Raw genomic sequence first — 16,941 nt, 5'->3', positions numbered from 1 at the left:
GTAAAGACGGGAATAAGGAATGACTCATAAATACATCAACACTTGGTACGCTTTTCCGTTCTTCTTTCCTGTCAAGCTTTTGTGCAAACCAGCTGTGCACGTGACTGTAATATGCGGAGTTTCGCGTTTGCACGTCAGTAAACGCACAGATTTCAACAATTAATCTTTACTGCGAAGCTTTGCAAATGTCTCAAAACAAGCAGCCGGTCAAAAAGTTCGCCTTCAGCTTGGGTGCAAAGAAGCAGCAACCGATATCTTCTCAGAATGCAGATGCCAAACCTGCGGTGATGACGGGGGTATCAACCATTGAAGGAAAACGCGGATCAGAACAAACGAACTCGAACGCATTGAACAAGCGGCCAAGAATCACTCTCGACGACGAAGACGACTTGCTTCAGAGCGCAGGAATTACTGTTAAAGAAGGTTAGAAATAGCGAGACATTCCGTATTGGCGTAGGACAACTTTCTAAGCTGAGCCTTTTGGCTGTCACACAGTAACTGAACCGGAGGAGGACGATCCATTAGAGGCTTTCATGGCAGATATCAGCCATAAAGCGGCAGCAGAGACCACGGAACCCAAACTCAGAAGAGATGATCTGGAAGAAGAAGATGAGATGGAAAGTTATGTGAATCACATGAAGAAGAAAGGGGTCATGGTTGGTAGCAACAACGGCATTACCGAACGCGACGAGGCAAGTGGAAAATAACAAAGAGAAATGTTTACCGCCCAGTTTGCCGGATGTCCAAGCTTAGCCAAAATTCTCATTTTTAGAATGTTGACTCGGATGAAGAAGTGTATTCCACAGCAGCGGCGATTGACGCACAACAACAGCTCGGGGCAGACTGGGACGAAACCAGTATGAGTAACGTCGCCCCAGTCAAACGAGAGATTGAGCCCCTGGCTCGAGTTAACCATGCCGAAATCGAATATCCCGAGATTGAAAAATACTTTTACGTTGAGCATGAAGAAATAGCTGCTCTCAGCCAAGAACAAGTACAAGCCATTCGAAAAGACCTATCACTTCATGTGACAGGTGCGAATCCAGCCAAGCCTTGTATATCTTTTGGTCATTTTGGATTTGATGAGGATTTAATGGATGCGATCGCGCGATGTGGATATACCGAACCTTCCGGTATCCAGAGGCAAGCCATTCCGGTGGCACTGGAAGGAAGGGATATAATCGGAATTGCCAAGACTGGATCTGGCAAAACTGCTGCATTTGTACTCCCGATGCTCATTCATATCATGGATCAAGCGGAATTGGTCAAAGGTGATGGTCCTATTGGACTGGTGCTAGCGCCTACTAGAGAACTAGCTCATCAAATTTACATAGAAAGCAAGAAGTTTGCCAAGGCATATGGCCTCAAGTAAGATAATGTCACCCCATGGGAAGATTAGGTTTGAGCCTCACGTTGTCTAACTCTATAATATTGATATTCTTTAGAGTGGCGGCGGTATACGGCGGTGCCTCTAAAATGGACCAATTTAAAGAACTGCGGAGCGGAACCGTGGAAATTCTTGTTGCAACTCCCGGAAGATTAATTGACATGATAAAGATGAAAGCCACCAACCTACGACGAGTCAGTTACCTTGTATTGGATGAAGCAGATAGGATGTTTGATCTTGGATTTGGTGAGGGACTTCGATACCATTGATGACTCTTTCATATTATGGAACGGACCGCATTGAGACCGATATATTTCTTCCCCTTTTTTTTTCTGCCTTTCTCTCTCCATTGTTGATGGTATTTACCTTGGAACAGAACCACAAGTGCGTTCCATCTGTGACAATGTGCGACCTGATCGTCAAAGTAAGTCTATTGGGGGAATTTTTTTTTTGTCTCCTGTAAAACTGGTGTGGAACGTGTTGACGTTGACTCGTTTGAATAGCACTTTTGTTCAGTGCGACTTTCCAAAAGCGTGTAGAAAAGTTGGCACGTGAGGTTATGGATGAGCCTGTTCGAATCAGTGTTGGTCATGCTGGACAAGCAAATGAAGACATTACCCAAGTGATAACGGTGCTAGAAAATGAATCGTTCAAGTGGAATTGGCTGATGAAGCAATTAGCAGGATTTTGTGCCGGTAAGTAAACATGATAAGATTTGAACATGCGTTTATGTAATCTCGTTTTTGACAATATGATTGGGGGTGGGGGGAAATAGCTGGTAGCGTTATCATCTTTGTGTCACGGAAAGCAGCCGTTGACGAATTGGCAACCAATCTACAGCAAGCCGGATTTCCAAGTAAGGACATTGCGGGTTGCTGGTCAGGGGTGAGGTGGGGTACTGTAGATATTTAAATCTTTTTGGGTATTCCAGGCGGGGCGTTGCACGGTGATTTGATGCAAAGTGAACGCGAGAAGGTTTTAAAGGATTACAAACAAAGCAAGTTTCCGATTCTCGTTGCTACTGACGTTGCCGCCCGTGGTCTCGACATCAAGAGCGTACGAACGGTGGTTAACTTTGACATTGCTAGAGACATAGACTCTCATGTGCATCGTATTGGACGCACGGGGCGAGCAGGAGAAAAGGGAACGGCGCACACTCTCATTGTCAGTAAGGAGGACAAATTTGCCAGTGATTTGGTGCAGCATCTTGAAAGCTCTGGGACCCCGGTTCCTCGCGAACTGATGCAAGTAGCGATGAATAACCCAAGATTCCGGAAGAACCGTGAAGGTCACGGCGGCCGCAGCGGAAGAGGGCGTGGGCGAGGACAAGGACGAGGTGGTCGAATGGGAACATTTAGGGGCGGAAGTGGCCGGGGCGGAGGTGGGCATATTCAACAAGGTAAGCACTTTTTTTTGTTTTTTTTGCACACACTCTTGCCCTTACGGAATAATATTCATCGTGGCACATCAGAGTCAAATAATAGCAACAAAACACCACTTGGATCACGAGGAATGATGTTCCAAAGAGCAAGCACAAGAGAAGCGGGTGCGCACGGATTGCACTCGGTAAAGGAATAAGGAAGCAAGTCAAAATAAATTCTACTATAAAATTTGCATGGTACAAGCCCGCACTGTATATTTATCATTATATAATGTTGTTTGCCGATCGTTCTTCACTCAAAAAAAGGACGGGGGTGAGTTACAAAAGGCTGGGATGCGGGGGCTACCTTTTATGGTATTTAGTCTTTGGCTTCTGAATAAATTGCTATTCTAAACATTTGTGCTTCCGATGTGAAACTCTACATGCCCATTTCATTATATAACTTGATAGACTTTTCTAATTCCTTCTTCCTTTCAACCTTCTCTTCCATCAAGCTTATTTTATCCCGATGCAAAGCTTTCTAGTCGCTGCTCCCTCTAGTACCAAATCACCAGCTTCCAGCAAGAACAACAGTGCTTCACTACAAATGCTGCCCCGTCCGCACAAGTGTCCAATATGTCCCAAATCGTTCTATCGTCATGAGCATCAAACAAGACATCTTCGAACGCACACTGGAGAGCGCCCGCATGGTTGTACATTTCCAAACTGCGACCGCCGCTTTGCGAGGTCGGATGAGCTAGCTCGACATATGCGCATCCACACTCAACCTACATCGGTTTCCTTTCGTAGACCTTCTCCGCGGAAGAGAAGAGAGTCAAAGGACAAGAAATGGAGCGTTGAAGATGAAATGGCCTATAGCGAGCAGCAAAAGTTTTGTTCCGTCATTCGATTTGCCTCTGTTCGCCCACGCCAGTCTAGAAACCTTGGGTCGCCACGCCCAGAAGCAGGTAGTTGGAATTTGCAACGGTGCCCTGTGCCACGATGTCTCAAAAGTTTTTGGAGGCCAGGTCAACTTGCCAGACACATTCAAGTTCAGCATCCTGGTGCTCATGATGGCAACAGCAGCAGTACAGAGGAATCAGATGAAGGCATAGAGACACCCGGCAACACCCCACCAATGAGCCCCGCAAAACCAATGATAATGGAATGCAGCTTGGATACATCCCCTGTGCTCCCTGCCAAACCCTTACCTATGGTCAGCATATTACCACCATTGGATCCTCGCTTAAATGCATACCATACATCAACAGTAGATTATGGGCATCAAGAACAAAATGATTACCCTACACATCCTAGACTTCCGTCAATCCAGTCATTGCTGTGCTAGGTTTTATATCATCATCATCCATATTGTTTTTCTTCTACACAATGCCTTTTAACAAAGGCATACATATACCACTCAATTGCAACCATCTCTATTCCCATTTTACAAATGAAAAATAACAAAAATTTGCGACACACGCAGTCAATGCACCCCCATTCTACTTCTGCATCTGCGTTTTGTGGCTTCAATGCGAAACAAGACATACCGTCCCTCTCCATTTTCACTGTATCTTTTTTTTTTCTTTTCCTTCTCAACTGTATATATAAACTCACTGCTCCCATCGCATACTTTGCTGATAAAATTACCCTCATTTTAGTTTGACTTCCTATAAAGCTTGTCAAATTGAAATTGACCTGGGCCTAATTTGCGCATTCTCGTTCTTCCAAGCCCGTCAGGAGGGAAGGAGGCAGACGCCTTCAATCGATTGAGTCACCAGAAATAATACTGATGATCATTCCCCCAAATACAAGTCAGTCGCATGGTGGAAAGTCCATACTTGGTCATCCGAACAAGGTGGGAGGTTTGGCCAAAAAGAGAACATAATACTGAAAAGAAATGAGTATGGAGAACTGACAAAACAAGGCAAATAACAACCTGGGTCTTACTTCATGCGCTGCGATCGGAAGACCTATCAGGGGACTTTATTCGAATTTTTGTTTACAGTCCCTTGTCTCATGTTCTACGGCATTGTCACCGGCTTTTCTATATCATGCCTGCGGCCCTCCGCACAGTGGCTACATCATCATCCACGAAATACTATTTTCAGCCTACAACATATCAGAATATTTGGACACTATTGAGGCAATCATGCATGTTGCAAACGGTAGGTTAGGTGGTGATACAAAAACCATTTGATTAAATGCATGAACATTGCAGGCCAACAGTATTTGCATCAAGTTCATAAAATACGTTTGGAAATTACGGTATGTCGATTTATTCAGAACCGTTAATAAGGTAATGTACAAACATAACATGGGCTCACATGCTAGAGACTACTTTGATGACTTTCTTTCCGCTGGTCAGCTACTGTGCCTTGGAATGTTTTGGCTGCAATATCTGTTTTTGCGAAGCGCTGATACCATTTCCATAGCTGTGGACTTTCTTGCTGCATTAATTTGCGCTCAGGCAGGGATGCGAAGTCTGCAAACACTGGAAACATAAAAAGATCTGCCCAAGTAATAGAAGAGCCGCATAGCCAACCATTCTCTTGAACTTTCCCAGATACCAAATGCTGCTCAATCGCTCGCAGGACTACTCTGGCTCTGTCGAGGCAATTCTTCAAGCTGGCCTGTATGTCAGCTTCGCATTGACCTTTGCCCTCCATACCTTGACGAGGCTTGCTGATGGCCAGAATAAGTTCTCGAAACGCGTAGTCGCTGGCGATACTGACCCATTGGTCTACTTGAAGTAGTTTTTGGATACCCTCGGGTTCTAGTGACTTTGTGTGGTGTTCATTGATGTGATCGATGTAACGTCGTATAGCCAAGGTTTCGTTAACAACTAGGTCATTGTCAGTCAGGGTTGGGATCTTGCCAAAAGCATTATACTTGTAAGCCAGTTCTTCATGTGGCAATGTTTCGAGCAATTCATATGGGATGTTCAAATGTTCCAGCGCTAGTCGGATAGTTCGAGTAAACGTGGAGATTTTGGCGCCAACAATTATCAGTGTCATTTTTTACTTTTCAATTATTTTCGGTATGCTTCAAAGCGACAAGTCTTTCTTCTGACCGTGAGATCAGATCTATACCACAATTTATTCCTATCCCCTTCTACGCAGTCGGACGAGAAAATCACGCTACTATGACGCTCCTTCTCCGCAATTTATGGTAACTTTCATGTAAGCCGACCTTTAATCTGATTTAAGTATACAATGACTTTATTATCTTGAGCAGGTTTAGATGATATGAGGTCGGGAGAGGTTTAAGCATCGTTGGAGTTTTTGCACAAGAAGAAGTTGGCAGCAACGAGTTCTAAATCGTTGTCTTTACCAAACTTTTCGGCCTTGAAGTTTCTTCTGTCTGGCTTGGTCTCATGAGACAACTGTTGAATTGCCTGGTCCTTGCTCTTCTGTTTGAAAAGAAGGAAGCAGTATCTGTGAAAGCCGCTACCCTCCGGGGGTCCGGGACCAATGTATGGAGTGTGCTGTGTCGCAGAGGCAACAGATGGTTGCGAACCTAGTAGCACCTCGTCAGCATGCAGTAGTAGTAGAACTGCCTTTACCCCAATACTTACCTGGAATGTTAGTAACTATCCAATGTCTCCACTCTCCGAATTTGGGATCCTCTCGACTGGGTGCATCGGGGTCTGTCTGAAGACCGGGATTCATCAAAACTCAATTCATGCGGGACATTAATCGTAAATGCATTATTAAACTCACCATAATCAAGGTATAGTAAGCACTAGGGTCATCGGCAACAAAAGTGACTTCTGGGGCCACTGAGGCCTCCTCGGGGGTCATCTTGTTTCCGATAGCAACATCTTGACCACCAGGATACTTTATACCAATCAGGGTATCGGAGGGTACTTGTGAAAGGACTGACAAAGGAATGTCAGTATAGATAAATATGTTGCTACAGTAGTGTATGCTTGCTTTACTCACCATCAGGAATCAATCCAGACTCCTTGAAGGCAGAGGTAATACTCATACTCGCAGTGACGAGAGGCATTTTTGGTAATAACAAATGGAAAGGGATGCCGAGAAATGGTGTTCATATTCGAAGTATTTAACAAGTCGTCATTGTGACTTGCTTTTCAGAAACTCTGATCTCAAAATTCGCCACTGCTCGCTTGTTGGCAGCAACAATCGAATTGCTTCATTAGCTTGTCGGTTATTGTATCCATTGTCAGCTGGTATTTAGTTCTTTAATCTCATCGCTTAAAATAAAATCATGTGTAGTAAGTTCTGCGCAAATGCATTGGTTATAAATGTATGATCCATGTTGCATTAATTACATCCATGCGAACCGATGTCGTAGCAGTGGGTCATGGACAATATTGATTTCACAAAATTTTACTTCGTGGTAATGTACCATATACGACAGAGAATGTGGTCATAAGAATAAAGAAACTTGAGGATAAACGAGACAATGTTATCGATATTTGATAAAAGTGGATTGATTTTTGATCTGCTCTGCGGTTTTGCGCCGGATAGTTAATGTGTGCTTTGAAAGACAAAGACTCGCACGGCTCAGGTAAACCTTACTCAACTTGGCAATTATATAGCGTCTTCGTGAAGAATCATCGCCCGTATGTTGTTCTTACTTGTATACAATGACGTTTGTCAAAGCTACTATAAGCGACACTGAAACTATATTGGTGGTCATGATGTAAACACTTCATGCTTCGGTAGTCTACCTCTGAAATCCGCTTAGTACATGAGGTTGAGGGTTCCAAGTTGGTTTGCCAACATGTGAATATAGTGAGATGGGGACGCTGCCAGGCATTTTTTTGTTGGGATCTTCACAAGAACGGGAAGGTAAAACACCGCGACATCAAGATTTGTGCATGTTTAGACTACACTTTGGTAATTCTGCGCCTGTCGGTGCTTTCACTTTAAATTTGAGTCTCCAGGAAAAATGAAATAAATAGTACAAAAGGAGGTATAATTTCTAATGGTATCATCGAATGTAATGTCCAGGTCTCGCGTTGAATTATCAACCCGCTATGGGTCCGTGCTAACAGAGTTTGTGGGTTTCTATATCGCCAATATTTGAGTGAAGACGTTTTGAATGCCTTGGTCATCTTGATTAGACTACCTCATTTGATGGTATGCGCTCCACGCCCGTGATCTCAAGCATATTGCCAATCATCGCATCCAGATGTTCATTGATGTGAGTAGTATTAGATGAAACATCTTTGATAAAAGAATCTATAGCTTGTGACCATATTAAAGTCATGTTTTGAGAGGGACTCGGTGAAGGCGTTAATGAAGAAGTAGATGAGGCTGTTGGAGAGGCATGTGCATTGATCAGATTTTGGGTACCCGAAGGTATGGCAGCTGAAAGATGTGATGTGGATATATTTGATGAAGCAGGAGATGCATATGAAATTGTTGCATTAAGGCTTTGAAAGCAATAGTCGGGGTAGCCTGAAGAAATAGACATATAGATGTATGACCTTTAATACGTTGATCCAGACCTAACGAAGTAATCACGGGAAAAACTATCTTCCATCACGTACCTGGTTTATTGGCAAAACATCCAAACTGACAAGCTTCCTTGTCTGTCCATAGCCCATTATCGCAATAATACAAGTGATCGGCTTGCTTCCCTATACTCGTTCCGCAGTAATAGCCGGGTCCTATATACACAGGATCGATGACCAAGGAATGTCAGAAACACAAGCTAGGAACACCTTTTCAAGATTGCAGGCATTTTCTCAAAACCATACCATATGTACACTGTCCAGACGTATCTTGGGCAGAACTAGTGAGTATTGCGCCGAGAAATAGTATAATTGACCACTTGTAGTTTGACATTAGAGCAAGAAGAAGAAGAAAAACATTCACCTGGGTTGGGACTTGCCCAACGAGGCTTTTGATTTCCGTAAATAGCACAGCGCTCAGCCAATTAATAGCGCTTTGGAAGTGTGGTTAAAAATAATACCAATTCTAATATTCTCAACGTTTTATATCGTTGCACGGTAAAGCCAATTAAAAAAAAAAAAAGAGGATATCGCTGACAGTAGATGAGTAATGGGGGTATCGAAAATTACAAAACGATAATATACAATGACGGGGCATAAGCTATCATACAAGAAAAGTCGAGCAGCATCACGAAGCTGTAGTTACATTATATGGGCCATCGCGCGCCCATGAAAGTATATTCGAGGAGTTGCTGTTCCGGCCGTACATTAGTATACTGAATGTGGTATTTTCCGGCAGATTGATAGTGGAAGGGACGGTATAGTAATAGCGTGCGCTATTGACGTTCAAACTTTGAGCGATTGTACTGTTGAAGCTACCCTGGTCTGCCACCAAGTATATGTCCACCAGGTTGATGTTGCTAATCGTACAAAACCAAGCAATGGGAATAGCCTTTATAAATAGTACAGGACATATTTCTTAGCGAACCATTTTTGGGAGTCGAGCCACAAACATATTACTTACCACATTATAGAACAATCTGCCCATAGGAACACTTTGTAGTAACTCGATCCCAGTTCCATTACGGTTTCCGAGATCTGTATTGTTCTGCCCAATACCTGGATCTGGACCTGTGATGAAGAAAGAGGGCTGCTGTCGATTGAGAATGGTGAATGGACCGGCAATTTGGGGATTATCGATGCAAACCGAGGCTATGTTGGCAGTGAGGTTGCCAAGTAGTCCGCTAACAGCAATGTAGGCTCTCCTGTTGAAAGCGGTGTCGCTTGGTATTTCCCATAAATAAACACTGCTGTACGGATCAACGCCAGAAGCAATAAGTGTGGTCCGGTTCGAGTAATTATCAACCAGCGAGAGAGTAAGTTGGTATGTTGAATTCAGTCGAGCAACAGCTATTGCTGCATCGCTGTTCAGAAACCATCGGATGGCTAAACTAGATCCTGCTTGGTATACACCTCCAAATGCCGGGGAGGTGACAATTATGCAGGAATTAGATGCCACCAGGGAATCTGCATTGGTTAAAGCCCATGATGCAGGAATGATGGACGGGTACGTTGAATCTCCAAAGCTGTATTGTGGAGGTACGGAGCCGCCTGCATTAACAAGTCCAGTAAATGCGGCAACGAGTGCCAGCAATAGCGGCATCAGCATGGATGAGGACGCAGGCTTCTGCTAAAGAAATTTAGACGAGGTAGCAAAAGTTTAGGGAAAATCTTCCAGTGGCCAAAATTTATTTAAAAGCTGTGTGGAGGTATTGTTTTTCACATCAAAACACTATTGTTACAAAATCAGACATTTGCCCTTCTTCGACTTGGCCTCGTTACGTTGGAGGGTTTCCTTGCGTACATGTATTTTACGCATCAACTGTGTGTACACTTGCTCGACGTTCTGCCTCGTCTTGGCAGATGTCTCAACATATGGGCAATTCCATTCGGCAGCCAAAGCAGTTGCTTCATTAGAAGACACTCGGCGCAAATGTTCCAAGTCAACCTTGTTACCCACCAAAATGAAGGGAACCTGAATAGAAAGTACAATTGATCGAACTTAGAACATGTCTTAAAAAAATTCAGAATTGATGTGACGACAACTCACCGTTTCATCATCTAGTACTCGGCCAATTTGGTCTCTGAATTCTTGAGTATGTTCAAAAGATTCGTGTTCGCATACTGAAAAGACGCACAAAAATCCTTCTCCAGAGCGATAGTAATTGTCTCGGATCTGAAGCCAGAAGAAAAATTAGTATCATGAGCCAAGAAACTAAATTTGGCAGCACGTTTTTGCGCATGTGGAAAACTTAGGTAACTTGACGTACAGCAGCATATTCCTCTTGGCCAGCGGTATCAAGGATATCGATCTGGCACTCTTGACCGTCGAGCACAACCTTTTTCCGATATGCTAATTATACAAAGACACTCTGTTAGATCGTTGTCTTCTTGAATACAGTAGTGAACGATAAAGACGGTAAAAAAATGCCTTACAGTCGGCTTTGGTTGGGTCATATTCTTCAACGAAATCCCCGTACATGTACTGCAGGGTCAGTGCGGATTTGCCCACACCACCTGAGCCAACCATAATGACTTTGTGCAATGGTAAATTTTGCTTAGCTTTCTTTGGCATGATGCTGGAAAATTAGGGGAGGTGATGATGAGGTGAAGAAAGCTTGGTTTTTGGGGACCTGCAATTGCCCAAAATGGCATTGGGACCTTTGAAAACACGTCACTAAGCGGCAAGAAATTTGTCCAACCATCCATTTGTCCAAAAGCACTTTCCACCGACTTTTAAAAAACGGCTGTGTTTCAATGAAAGACTGGAAGTCAATAACCATTGAGTGTCTCCATCAATAGCTGATGGTTAGTGAAAGGCGTAACAATTAATCGCCAAGAACACCTCCAATTAAGCTTTGGTGTTCCCGCGCTTTACCGTGTGAAGCGCGGCTTGCCCGTCTAGCCCTGTGGCTCTTTCTGGGCTGCGCAATAAAGCTCATAGACTGTCATACAGAGCAAGCCCAGCTTAAAGAAGTCGTCACCACTGATCGGACACTCAGACCCTTTTTCACTGCAAAAACACTGCACCTAATTTACCAGTTGAGATAGTTTTAATTGACCAACTCGAAGTTACGAACAAGCACAAGGCTATCGTTCAATTAGAACTGAACACACGGCTGCGTCATAGATTTTCGACTTCCACTGAATGTTGGCCTGTGTGACCCCCATCAGCTTATACACCACATAGCCATACGTTGTTCCTAAACGATCTATCTCCCACCACGAATCATACCTTCCATATTATCCTCCGAGACTGTATGCAATACGTTTCAAAAATTAAATGTCAGTGGGTCGTGGATCGAGACTGCACCAAAGCTAGGCTGGGTGAAGAGGTTACCCCGGATTTTTGATAGGGTATGGCGTCGCGTGACTTTCTGTTATGGCATCAATCCTTGCGTTGCTTGGATCGGCAAAAGAATGCTCCCCTGACTTTTGTGGGGCAACACTGCAGACTACGATATGTCGGCTCTGGACTCACAGTATTCTACTTGCTAGTAGGTGCGTAGAATGCCAATCGAGAACATAGTATTTAACTCTCATAATATACCAGCGACTACAGTATGGATAATTTAAACTTTGTAACACGACTAGTTTCGATTACCTTACAAGTTGTCAACAGGAAGGTCGTTGAATGAACCGTGTACAGGTATGGAATTTGATATATGCAGACGCCGTGGGTTATTATATCCTTGAACAGTATGCTGTACAAGGAGACACGCTTTTATAGTTGTTTTGGTTGTAATTTCAAGGTGTGCAATACACGGGGGCTCTATGTCTTTTTATGTGAATGCGAAGAGCATATGACCTCTTGTGAGAAAAAAAAATAACCAGTGGGCGTCAAGGACAGGGCTATAAAATTGAAACCACAAGGGCAAAAATTCACGTCTACAGCTCTCACCACTTTCGATTTGTTTCATAATATGGATCTCAACTTTCCTCAAGAAGAAGATAATAACAATTACCTTGACACCGACAGTGTCTGCTTGAATGGCTTCTGCTTCTGTGCCCGTCACTCCCTGGAACTGTGTCCCAAGTGTCCCACGGATAACCGAGGTATCAATAACATGCAAGTGGAGGACTATCTGCACGAGCAGTGCTCTGAAGCCGAGTTCGAAGCCAAATGGAAGGGCGATGACCGACCTCCTCTTAATGTCTCTCACAGATGGACCAAGCTCTCTAATGGTAAGCCTGCTTGCTCAGAACATAAGCAAATCGGTTGCGAAGAGTGCTTCAACTGGGGTCAAGGTAAGCGGTGTTTCTTCTTTGTCTGATCACCTACATGTTGATAAATGCTTACCATTGCAATGTAAAAGGTCTACTCCGTGAGATCAAGGGAGAAAAGAAGATTAGAAAGGCTTCCAAGAAGAGCAAGAAAGACGCTTTGTAATTCCAACCCGTAGAAAGGGCGACGTTATTCAGACAAACAAGATGGTTTACAAAGAAGTTGTAGTAATGGTTGAAGTTCTATGTGAATACCTTTAGGATAGTTGATAGTTAAGAGTTAGTGCACTTTGATTGTAAAGCTGATAGTGATTGAAGGTCATAAGTAAAGTTGAAGGTTATTATAGGGAAAGGACAGTGTGCTAAAGAAAAATCATACGATTACGCCATGAAACAACGGTTGTTTGATGTCAAACAGTGCCTAGGTTATGTTAAAGGAATGCTGATAAATTTTACTAACATATATTTCAAATATCCTACCTTTATTTCCTTCTGCTTTTCGATTTTGACATATAATTAGCATAGCATCGCACTCATATATGGGTCTGATGATGATACTGTCCAAGCGGCGCAAATGTCAAACCTCGAATGCACTGAGTTTAAAATTGGTTAAAAGTGGAGCTTGGGTGCTAAAGACCATTAGCAATTGAGGCAATTTGATTCTAGCTGGCGCAAGGATAACAGAGAAGTCACCAACCATTGCGTATTCTAAACTATGTAAATGCTGATGGAACATTTTAATGTACAATTAATCCATAATCAATGTGGCAACTACAATAAATTGCACCGTTTGATACAAATTTGCAACCTTCAGTTCATATTTGACGCGATACCAAGAAATCTATTTGAATTTTTATAGCTGTATAAGTATATCTACCTGCAATGGTTTATAAAAGCTGGCCGTACAAGAACATGTTGTCAGCAGCGTCAATATATGCTTTCAGGCAAGTTTGAGTTATAATTTTTTGTCAAATGGTTGATAAGCACATTGACAGTTGTCCTAACTATGGTATATGTCTTAATATGTCGACTAAAGCAAATGTACGCAACTTTCTCTAAAGTTAATCACTCAGCTTTGATGACGGTTTGACATAAAGCCCGAAAGGACCAAGTTAGTGGTCGGACGAACGCCCATACCAAGCAGTCACACAGTGAAATGTATAAAGTACTCGTTAGGTTTATCTCTCTCTCCTCAGCAACTTTGTACTATGTCGAACATTGACGCACTTTCTATCAACACTATCAGAGCTTTGGCTGCTGATATTACTTTTGAAGCTAACTCTGGCCATCCTGGTACATTGTATTTTCATTTCTTGACGGCATATATCATACTATGGCAAAGCTAATTTTACTATATTCAGGCGCGCCAATGGGCTGTGCACCACTGGCCCATGTACTGTGGAAGGACTTTATTCGATGCAACCCAAAGAACCCTAACTATCCCAACCGTGATCGCTTTGTTCTCTCCAATGGCCATGCCTGTGCATTGCAATACAGTGTTCTCCATCTGCTTGGATATGACGTGACCATGGACGACTTAAAGCACTTCCGAAAACTCAATAGCAGGTAAAGATCTCATTTATATCATCTTGACGCAGCTAGTCGGACCTTATTCAATCCCCCTTATTGACTAACCATCATGGTATAGAACTCCTGGTCATCCGGAGCGAGGTCATACTTCTGGTATCGAGGTGACAACTGGTCCTTTGGGTCAAGGTAAACTAGATATCCAAGAGATATGACCTGTACTTGTCTGAGCTTCAAGAAGAACGGAGCTGACGTTACTTTATGATGTAATTTATACAGGCATTACCAACGCTGTCGGTCTAGCGATCGCTGAAGCCAACCTAGCTGCTACATTCAACAAGCCAGGATATGAAGTCTTTAGCAACTACACATATGCCCTCATGGGCGATGGCTGTATGCAAGAAGGTATTTCCTCAGAGGCATGCTCCCTTGCAGGGTAAGAATCTAATTGCCATCGTCATGCTATTTTGTGACTTGTTTCTTTCGTTTTCCCTTTAAGCTAATATTTGGGTTTAAGTCACCTTCAGCTTGGAAAGCTCATAGTCCTATATGACGACAACAAAATTACCATCGATGGTGATACTGCCTTTTCATTCACTGAAGATGTAAACAAGCGTTTTGAAGCTTATGGCTGGCACGTTCAGACAGTCGGTGATGGTGACGAGAATACAAGTGCCATCAAGCAGGCCGTGGAAGCCGCTCAAAAAGTCACTGACAAACCGTCGCTTATCAAAGTCCGAACTACTATTGGTAATGTTTTTGCAACTTCCGCTGTGTCTGCATAATATTCTTCATGCACTAACAAAAACAACAGGTTTTGGTTCAAAGAACCAGGGTAAGGAATCTGTGCACGGTTCCCCTCTCGATGGTGAGTTTGAAAATTTTTCAATGTCAACATTCATCAAAAGCTGGCTAACAATTTTGTTTTAACAGCGGAGGACATCAAGAGTGCAAAGAAGCGATTTGGCTTTGATCCTGAAAAGACATTTTCCATCTCTCAAGAGGTAGTTTTTTTATATATCCATTGACTTCAATGAAATTCAAATTTCTAAATATAGTGCTACGCTGTAGGTTTATGACTACTGGCACAAGTTTACCGAGAAAGGTGTAAAAGCTGAAAAGGAATGGAACGACCTTGTAGCAAAGTACCAAAAGGAATTCCCCGAAGAAGGTGCTGAACTCAAGCGTCGCTTAGAGGGAAAACTACCCAAAGACTGGTCCAAGGATCTGCCTCGGTATACGCCAAATGACAAGCCTGTAGCTACAAGAAAGAATTCAGAGGCTACTCTCACCAAGCTTGTCGAGGTCTTACCTGAGCTTATTGGCGGTTCTGCAGATTTGACCCCTTCCAACAACACTCGATGGAAGGGAGCTGTTGACTTTCAACCTGTAAGTGAGAGTTATGAGTGTGTATACAAGACAGCGTTGTCACTAATTTATCGCATCTTCCTTCAGCCCTCCACTGGAATCGGTGAATACTCGGGTAGATATATTCGCTATGGTGTCCGTGAACATGCCATGTTCGGTATCATGAATGGTATTGCTGCATACCAAGGTCTGATTCCCTACGGCGGAACTTTCCTCAATTTCTTGACCTACGGTTGGGGTGCTGCAAGACTTGCTGCTTTGTCTCATCTCCGTACCATCTTCGTCATGACTCACGATTCCATTGGTCTTGGAGAAGACGGCCCTACTCATCAGCCTATCGAAACCTTGGCTATAACAAGAGCAACACCTAACATGCTAACATTTAGACCTGCTGATGGTAACGAGACCACTGGTACTTACATCTGTGCCATTGAGCATTCAAACCGTCCATCTGTTATTGCTCTTTCCAGACAAAACCTACCACAGCTAGAGGGATCGGCTGTAGAAAAGGTCAGCAAGGGTGCATACGTTTTGCAATGTCCAGGAAAGCCCGACGCCATTATTGTCTCTACTGGATCTGAGGTTTGCATTGCCGTCGATACAGCTAAGAAGCTTAAGAGTGACGGAATCAACGCCCGTGTTGTTTCCATGCCATGCAGCGAGTTATTCGATGAACAGCCATTGTCATATAAGACAGAAGTATTCCCAACTGGTGTACCCATTATTTCTTTGGAAGCATTGTCTACTTTTGGATGGCAGCGCTACTCTCATGCTCAAGTTGGCATGACCACGTTCGGTACCTCAGCAGTAAGTACTATTTTCTTGCTAACTGTGAACTATTGATATGCACCGGCATCTGACATTTTCACTTTCAATTTTAGAATTACACTGGTGCCTATGAATTCTTCAACATCACCGCTGAGCACACTGCCAAGGTTACCAAGGAGACTATTGACAAATTCAAGAAAGTTGGACATGTTCCCGAAATAGCTTTCACTCAAATCTAAGCAGTCTTTGAGAACATTCTAAACACTCTTTATTCATCGAGAGATTGATTGTTTCTTCGATGAAAAAGACTACCTTCCAGTTGCTTTGTGACTCTGAAAGAATATAAATACTTTTTTGCTATATGGTATGGTTGTGCAGTTCTATACGGAGCGATGCTTCATTTTTCTATTTTATACATTGAATAGGCAGGGGGTTCGTTGACGCTATGTTTTCTCTGTTGACCGGTTATTCGCTGTCAGACGCCGTACCGGACGTTGCTTTGACCGACTGTGATTGTATGAGATGTTCATGAAGTGCTTTTTGGGCATCTAGTTCTTCTTTATTGGCTCTTTGCTGCTGCTTACGTTGTTGACGCTCTTCCTCCCGCACTAATCCTGCTCTCATGAGCTGAAGGTACCACAATAATTCAGGTAAGTTCTCTTGCATGCAAATAATAAAAACAGCGTTAAAAACTTGCCTCTTTTTCATAGCGCTGTAAATAATGTACACCCCATATCGTCAATCCGCAAAAAGCAAAGGATCCTGCTAGTGTAATCTTTGCTCGAGTTGACATGTTGCAATGAGAAAGGCTCAAAAAAG

The 16,941-nt window shown here is 43.2% G+C and overlaps 12 protein-coding genes across 12 annotated transcripts; 5 read left to right on the top strand and 7 right to left on the bottom strand.

Moving 5' to 3' along the window:
* Positions 1-707: 707 nt before the first annotated feature.
* K450DRAFT_250457 (uncharacterized protein) lies at positions 708-3,212 on the top strand. Its single transcript, XM_051590561.1, has 7 exons — positions 708-1,368; positions 1,446-1,633; positions 1,764-1,811; positions 1,891-2,082; positions 2,163-2,243; positions 2,319-2,786; positions 2,859-3,212. The coding sequence occupies exons 1-7, from the start codon at positions 860-862 to the stop codon at positions 2,963-2,965; spliced, it is 1,593 nt and encodes a 530-aa protein (XP_051442709.1). The 5' UTR covers positions 708-859; the 3' UTR covers positions 2,966-3,212.
* K450DRAFT_250454 (uncharacterized protein) lies at positions 3,211-4,102 on the top strand. The gene has a single exon (XM_051590560.1). It carries the CDS (start codon positions 3,277-3,279, stop codon positions 4,093-4,095), a length of 819 nt encoding a protein of 272 aa, XP_051442708.1. The 5' UTR covers positions 3,211-3,276; the 3' UTR covers positions 4,096-4,102.
* K450DRAFT_250453 (uncharacterized protein) lies at positions 4,103-4,776 on the bottom strand. Its single transcript, XM_051590559.1, has one exon. It carries the CDS (start codon positions 4,401-4,403, stop codon positions 4,110-4,112), a length of 294 nt encoding a protein of 97 aa, XP_051442707.1. The 5' UTR covers positions 4,404-4,776; the 3' UTR covers positions 4,103-4,109.
* K450DRAFT_250451 (uncharacterized protein) lies at positions 4,553-4,985 on the top strand. The gene has a single exon (XM_051590558.1). It carries the CDS (start codon positions 4,701-4,703, stop codon positions 4,890-4,892), a length of 192 nt encoding a protein of 63 aa, XP_051442706.1. The 5' UTR covers positions 4,553-4,700; the 3' UTR covers positions 4,893-4,985.
* Positions 4,778-5,911, bottom strand: K450DRAFT_250450 (uncharacterized protein). Its single transcript, XM_051590557.1, has one exon. It carries the CDS (start codon positions 5,762-5,764, stop codon positions 5,078-5,080), a length of 687 nt encoding a protein of 228 aa, XP_051442705.1. The 5' UTR covers positions 5,765-5,911; the 3' UTR covers positions 4,778-5,077.
* A 1-nt stretch (position 5,912) lies between these two features.
* On the bottom strand, positions 5,913-7,033 carry K450DRAFT_250447 (uncharacterized protein). Its single transcript, XM_051590556.1, has 4 exons — positions 6,692-7,033; positions 6,470-6,627; positions 6,325-6,400; positions 5,913-6,266 (listed from the first exon to the last, which is right to left on the bottom strand). The coding sequence occupies exons 1-4, from the start codon at positions 6,756-6,758 to the stop codon at positions 6,013-6,015; spliced, it is 555 nt and encodes a 184-aa protein (XP_051442704.1). The 5' UTR covers positions 6,759-7,033; the 3' UTR covers positions 5,913-6,012.
* Positions 7,034-7,712: 679 nt separating this feature from the next.
* Positions 7,713-8,662, bottom strand: K450DRAFT_250443 (uncharacterized protein). Its single transcript, XM_051590555.1, has 4 exons — positions 8,482-8,662; positions 8,272-8,391; positions 7,848-8,179; positions 7,713-7,786 (listed from the first exon to the last, which is right to left on the bottom strand). Exons 1-4 carry the CDS (start codon positions 8,567-8,569, stop codon positions 7,754-7,756), a joined length of 573 nt encoding a protein of 190 aa, XP_051442703.1. The 5' UTR covers positions 8,570-8,662; the 3' UTR covers positions 7,713-7,753.
* A 1-nt stretch (position 8,663) lies between these two features.
* K450DRAFT_250439 (uncharacterized protein) lies at positions 8,664-9,885 on the bottom strand. The gene is made up of 2 exons (XM_051590554.1): positions 9,200-9,885; positions 8,664-9,127 (listed from the first exon to the last, which is right to left on the bottom strand). The coding sequence occupies exons 1-2, from the start codon at positions 9,842-9,844 to the stop codon at positions 8,864-8,866; spliced, it is 909 nt and encodes a 302-aa protein (XP_051442702.1). The 5' UTR covers positions 9,845-9,885; the 3' UTR covers positions 8,664-8,863.
* Positions 9,886-9,894: 9 nt separating this feature from the next.
* On the bottom strand, positions 9,895-10,863 carry K450DRAFT_250437 (uncharacterized protein). Its single transcript, XM_051590553.1, has 4 exons — positions 10,672-10,863; positions 10,506-10,588; positions 10,286-10,411; positions 9,895-10,210 (listed from the first exon to the last, which is right to left on the bottom strand). The coding sequence occupies exons 1-4, from the start codon at positions 10,808-10,810 to the stop codon at positions 9,974-9,976; spliced, it is 585 nt and encodes a 194-aa protein (XP_051442701.1). The 5' UTR covers positions 10,811-10,863; the 3' UTR covers positions 9,895-9,973.
* Positions 10,864-12,003: 1,140 nt separating this feature from the next.
* K450DRAFT_250432 (uncharacterized protein) lies at positions 12,004-12,621 on the top strand. Its single transcript, XM_051590552.1, has one exon. It carries the CDS (start codon positions 12,159-12,161, stop codon positions 12,507-12,509), a length of 351 nt encoding a protein of 116 aa, XP_051442700.1. The 5' UTR covers positions 12,004-12,158; the 3' UTR covers positions 12,510-12,621.
* A 1,042-nt stretch (positions 12,622-13,663) lies between these two features.
* K450DRAFT_250423 (uncharacterized protein) lies at positions 13,664-16,474 on the top strand. The gene is made up of 10 exons (XM_051590551.1): positions 13,664-13,752; positions 13,821-14,025; positions 14,108-14,175; positions 14,266-14,422; positions 14,504-14,736; positions 14,801-14,854; positions 14,920-14,990; positions 15,058-15,375; positions 15,442-16,161; positions 16,236-16,474. The coding sequence occupies exons 1-10, from the start codon at positions 13,668-13,670 to the stop codon at positions 16,359-16,361; spliced, it is 2,037 nt and encodes a 678-aa protein (XP_051442699.1). The 5' UTR covers positions 13,664-13,667; the 3' UTR covers positions 16,362-16,474.
* On the bottom strand, positions 16,393-16,934 carry K450DRAFT_250420 (uncharacterized protein). Its single transcript, XM_051590550.1, has 2 exons — positions 16,820-16,934; positions 16,393-16,749 (listed from the first exon to the last, which is right to left on the bottom strand). Exons 1-2 carry the CDS (start codon positions 16,913-16,915, stop codon positions 16,588-16,590), a joined length of 258 nt encoding a protein of 85 aa, XP_051442698.1. The 5' UTR covers positions 16,916-16,934; the 3' UTR covers positions 16,393-16,587.
* Positions 16,935-16,941: the final 7 nt, after the last annotated feature.

This window comes from Umbelopsis ramanniana, assembly GCF_025399195.1.
Source record: "Umbelopsis ramanniana AG unplaced genomic scaffold K450scaffold_46, whole genome shotgun sequence".
Taxonomy (NCBI): domain Eukaryota; kingdom Fungi; phylum Mucoromycota; class Umbelopsidomycetes; order Umbelopsidales; family Umbelopsidaceae; genus Umbelopsis; species Umbelopsis ramanniana.
The sequence above is the reverse complement of the archived record's forward strand: the minus strand, read 5'-3'. Positions and strand labels throughout refer to the sequence as shown.